Source organism: Penaeus japonicus, unplaced genomic scaffold, assembly GCF_977035675.1.
Source record: "Penaeus japonicus unplaced genomic scaffold, GWHDUDI00000001_assembly GWHDUDI00000009, whole genome shotgun sequence".
NCBI lineage: Eukaryota > Metazoa > Arthropoda > Malacostraca > Decapoda > Penaeidae > Penaeus > Penaeus japonicus.
In genome coordinates this window covers 43,614,598-43,619,597 of record NW_028234411.1, presented here as the reverse complement: position 1 = coordinate 43,619,597, position 5,000 = coordinate 43,614,598, and the positions used below count along the sequence as shown (strand labels likewise).

The window sequence follows — 5,000 nt, the reverse complement described above, 5'->3', positions numbered from 1 at the left end:
GTACTCTTGATGTCAAAAATTTAAAATAGAATAAAGCTTGTTTGAGCAACTGAAAAAAAATGATTCAGGAATTTTGTGCAATAATAAGATAAGAGCAAGAGCAAAAAAGGCACAAGATATTAGTGTGGGGCTGCAGGAGTTGATGCAGCCAGGAAGAAGAGGATCCGGGGGAAAGAAGGAACCAGCTGTCCTGGACATGTCACCCATAGAAAGGATTATGGAGATAAGCCGATGACGAAGCTGGGAGTAGAAAGAAGGTAGGAGGAAGAGAAAGAGACCGAGGAAGAGAGATAGGAAGACGGCATGGAACAAGATCTATCTCGAGTGACGTGATTACCCACCGTTATTATGATGCTATTTTTACCTTGGTGTAAAAATAGCAGCTCGGAAAGTCTGGGCCGTGAATTTGTGCCAGCGTGGGATGCAGTATTTATGAAGCCAGTGTAGACTAGTGGTAACTACTGAATGTGAAAACAATTCAGATATATCGACTTATTTTATTGTGTTTTTTTTATTGATAGAGAAATTAACACATTCTATAAATGAAGTGATACAAACTCCAAATGTTAAATGTGAAAACTCTGTTCCACACATGGAATGAAATATTGAATTATCTGGCGTGTTTTAGATTTCCCGTGATTAATTATCAGCCCCTGATTCTAGACTCGAAATTGAGGAGTAATAACGATTGCTTAGCAACAACAACAAAAATCAAGAGCGAATCAAATAGGGAATTCTTAACAAAAACCCACTTCATTTTCAAAGTCGTCACTTTTATACACTATCAGAGAATAAAATGTGGAAGACTAGAGGCTTGAATATCCCTCTGTGTGGAGTCTTCCTTGTCTTTCTCGGGCTGGCGTCTGTCGGCCTCCTTCCGCCGCTGTCTGGCTGGCGCTCTGGGGACACGCGGGTGAGGCACAGCATCAGCGCCTTGGTGAAGCACTTGCAGATCATATTGATCATTAATATATATATATATATATATATATATATATATATATATATATATATATGTGTGTGTGTGTGTGTGTGTGTGTGTGTGTGTGTGTGTATGTTTGTTTGTGTGTATGTGTGTGTGTGTGTGTGTATGTTTGTTTGTGTGTATGTTTATGTGTGTGCGTGTCCGTGTGCGTGTGCATGTGCGTGCGTGTGTGTGTGTGCTTATGCGTGTGTGTATGAGTGAGTGTGTATATGTGTCTCTATGTGTGTGTGTGCGTGTGTGTGTGTGTCACTCTCTCTCTCTCTCTCTCTCTCTCTCTCTCTCTCTCTATATATATATATATATATATATATATATATATATATATATATATATATATATATATATTATATATATTATATATATATATATTATATATGTTATATATATATATATATATACATATATATATATATATATATATATATATATATATATACGTGTATATATGCATATATATATATATATATATATATATATATATATTTATTTATACCCATCATTCCTGCAGATCGTCAGTGCACCGGAGTCTCTTAATATCAGCGAAGCGCCAGCCGCGGCACCGGTGAATAACCGAAGTGATCCGAACTTCGCGTTGCGCCAGACCTTTCGAAAGCGTCGCCAACACCTGCTCGACCGATGCCGGCATCTGAACCTGGCAGACAAGTTCCGCCCTATGGCCTGGGTGGACTACTTGACCGTGCAAGCTCCTGGCCCGCTCCGGACATGCCTGTCGCCCAAGGTAAGTTGTTTGTCGCTGAGGGCCGATAACCGCTTCCACGGCAGAGCTCACGCAAGCCGTAAATCCCTTCGTGGTGTGCAGTTTTCCCAGTGACTTTGGTACCTTTTTATATTTGAGATTTATCTGTACAAGCTTGGCAGTTCCGCGTTTTTTTTTTTTTTTTTCTTTTCTTTTTTATTTGTAAGTGTGTACGTGTGTTTGCGTGTTTGTGTGGATACGTGTGTGTTTGTGTATGTGTCATCTATCAGTCTTCCTATCAACAACTGTCATAATTCAGGCTACCATTCCCCAGGCAGGCTCGACTTCATGGCGTGTGCTGAACAAACAGCTGACGAGTGACCATCCTGACCTTCACCCGGCCTCCGCCATCCTGGTTAGGCATCCGCTGACCCGGCTGACCTCGGCATATAGGTGAGAGATTGGTAACTAGGAGTAGTAATTTCACCTTGCTGAGATATTCAATTATCGTTGGCATGGCACAACAGTAATGCCAATTGATCATGACAATAAGAACAGCATCTAACTCATGGCTCTCATTACCACATGCTAATCGTTGAATCGCCTTCCGTGAACGAAACCAGAGACAAGTTCCTGGACGGCGCCCCGATCGGCCTCTACACCGCGGACTGGATGAGCCGGACGGGCAGCAAGACGGCGTGGAGTGACAGATGGCACCTGTACTGGCTTCCTATGCTCATGTCCTCGGGATATTTGTCGCCGTCCGAGGAGTTCCTGGAGCTGACACGTCGGGATAAGGAAGTCTTCAACTTCGTCCGTGAAAATCACGTGGTCCAGGACAATCGTGTTGTAGTCACGAAGAAGCATGGCTTTGCTGAGGAAGATCTCTCTGTGGCAATTGACATGGTCTTCATGGGTAGGCAGAGTGCGCTGTTCGATGCTTCACTGACTGCGTATGGTTATATGAATGAGTCCCTGGTCAGCAAGTATGGCAACTCCTCTTTTACATTCAAGGAATTTCTGGAATTCATAGTTTGGTCGAGAGACTTAGGCGTTCTAGACATACACTGGTCGCCTTATACAGAGCTGTGCATTCCATGTACAAGAGATTACCAATACATTCTTCACCTGGAAACGATCGAGGCGGAAGCCAGGCTCCTCCTCAAGGACGTTGGGTACCCGGAGGAAGTCCAGCTTACCACTAAACACAGGATAAAAGGACTCACTCAGACTGTCCATCCTGATGACCTCCACTACTACCAGGACTTGCCCGAAAGTCTTCTGGAAAAAATACTACACATTTATGAATTTGATTTCGATATTTTCGGGTACAAAAAAATGCTTCAGAGATTTGATTAATTCACCCAGTCATTTGGAATAGTCATTATGCTCTATGCATGCATCACAATCAACATGTTTCATACGGAAGCACTTAAAATTGAGTCACATGTTAAGACTTTCACACGGATTAGTTCACATACACTAGACCGATGAAAGTATTGGCAATGATTCACAGCAGCTGTCGCGGCTGTCCATGATCTGTGAAGGAAATGTAACATCTTGAAATGATTTTGACGATGATCCCAGCACTGACCCTAGAATAAGTCTTACAAAACTATTAAGCTCACGGAATTTGGCCACTGGAAGGCATGTCAGTCTATACTTTTAATACAGAAGTAAGAAAAGAAGAGGACGAAAACAGAAAAAATTAGAAACAGAAAACATCTAGCTTAGAGTATCCTCAAAAAACAAACAGGGGTTTGTTTGTGAGTATATGCATACATACATATATAAGTATGTATATATATATATATATATATATATATATATATATATATATATATATATATATATATGTGTGTGTGTGTGTTTGTGTGTGTGTGTATGTATGTATGTGTATGAATGGTAAAAACTCAACCGTGTTGATGAAATGGCAGAAAATACACAATACACAATATAGATTTATATGAAAATCTATTATATACATTATATAATTACTACTACCATTTTGTACTTTTTCATATAACAAATATACACATTACATTTCTGTGGTGAAATACCGGACTAATTCATGAATGGGTAGCGGAGAAGACGATGCGAAGCCACACTTTTCTGAGCATGAATAGGTGCCTGAGGGTGATAGGCAGGTGACCTCACACCTTCTAGGCAGGGTTGAGGCTTCAGTCCCCGTCCACCCACCACTCTCCCTTATCTTATGTAAGTACATCTACCGAAAGACCAGAGTGAAAGAGATACAATCCCTAATGGTCATGCTGAATTACTGCAGCCTCCAGTAACTTCAAACTTTCAATTCGGCGCTCACATGCAATTGTATCCTTTCCTTCTGTTTGTGTTGTAAATTACTGCTGTAATAAACTCAAATGTCCTACCAAGCATTATCATTATCGTATGAAAAGGACGAATGCTACTACAAATAAATACAATCTCAGATATAATATCACAAAAAAAATGCATAATACTAGACAGCATTGAAAACAGAACATTTCAGACAGTGATATGGAAAGATGAAATGAATCTTTAATTTCAAGTACTTCATTGTGTTAGATCCAATGTGCGTCTTGAGGAAATAAAATCAAACCTTATTAAATCCGACTACGGTGTGTGTGTGTGTGTGTGTGTGTGTGCGCGTGTGCGTGTGTGAGCGTGTGTGTGTGTGTGTGTGTGTGAGCGTGTGTGTGTGTGTGTGTGTGTGTGTGTGTGTGTGTGTGTGTGTGAGCGTGTGTGTGTGTGTGTGTGTGTGTGTGTGTGTGTGTGTGTGTGTGACAGACATGCCCATATTCCATCCCTTTCTGTCAGTCCAGATTGTGTGTCTGCGTTATTTGTTTAAAAAGACCACCAGTGTTATTCAGTCAATTTCTCTTTTTCTCCAGCCATAACTTCAGGTCGTCATCAGTCTATTCACATCCTTTTCATCATTGCCATGATTATCAATGTCATTAATTGTTTCTATAATTATAATATGTTTTACTGTATTGTTAGTATTGTTACTATCATAATTGTAGTCATCATCATTACAATGAGTCCCCTTATTATCATGATTGGTATTGATGCAGACATTTGCTTATCATTGTTATCATTATTGTCATTAGCATCATCATAAGTACCATTGGCATTGTTATGATTATTGTCATTAGCATCATCATAATTATCATTGGCATTGTTATCAGTATCATCTTTAGCATCATCATCATTATCATTGTTATTATTGTTATCATTAGCATCATCATAATCATCATTATCATTAGCATCATCATAATCATCATTATCATTACCACCATTATAGTTTTTACTATTACT

The 5,000-nt window shown here is 39.8% G+C and overlaps 1 protein-coding gene across 1 annotated transcript; it reads left to right on the top strand.

The window, feature by feature from the left end:
* The first annotated feature begins 796 nt into the window (after positions 1-796).
* LOC122260282 (uncharacterized) lies at positions 797-3,435 on the top strand. Its single transcript, XM_043027483.2, has 4 exons — positions 797-937; positions 1,494-1,724; positions 2,017-2,135; positions 2,306-3,435. The coding sequence occupies exons 1-4, from the start codon at positions 797-799 to the stop codon at positions 3,039-3,041; spliced, it is 1,227 nt and encodes a 408-aa protein (XP_042883417.2). The 3' UTR covers positions 3,042-3,435.
* The last annotated feature ends 1,565 nt before the right edge of the window (positions 3,436-5,000 follow it).

What these genes read in the sequence shown, in the direction of transcription:
- LOC122260282 (XM_043027483.2), top strand. Translation starts at nt 797, where the DNA reads ATGTGGAAGACTAGAGGCTTGAATATCCCTCTGTGTGGAGTCTTCCTT. An exon ending in GGCACAGCATCAGCGCCTTG is followed by an intron (nt 938 to 1,493) that starts GTGAAGCACTTG and finishes TCATTCCTGCAG; the next exon opens with ATCGTCAGTGCACCGGAGTC. An exon ending in CGGCTGACCTCGGCATATAG is followed by an intron (nt 2,136 to 2,305) that starts GTGAGAGATTGG and finishes GAACGAAACCAG; the next exon opens with AGACAAGTTCCTGGACGGCG.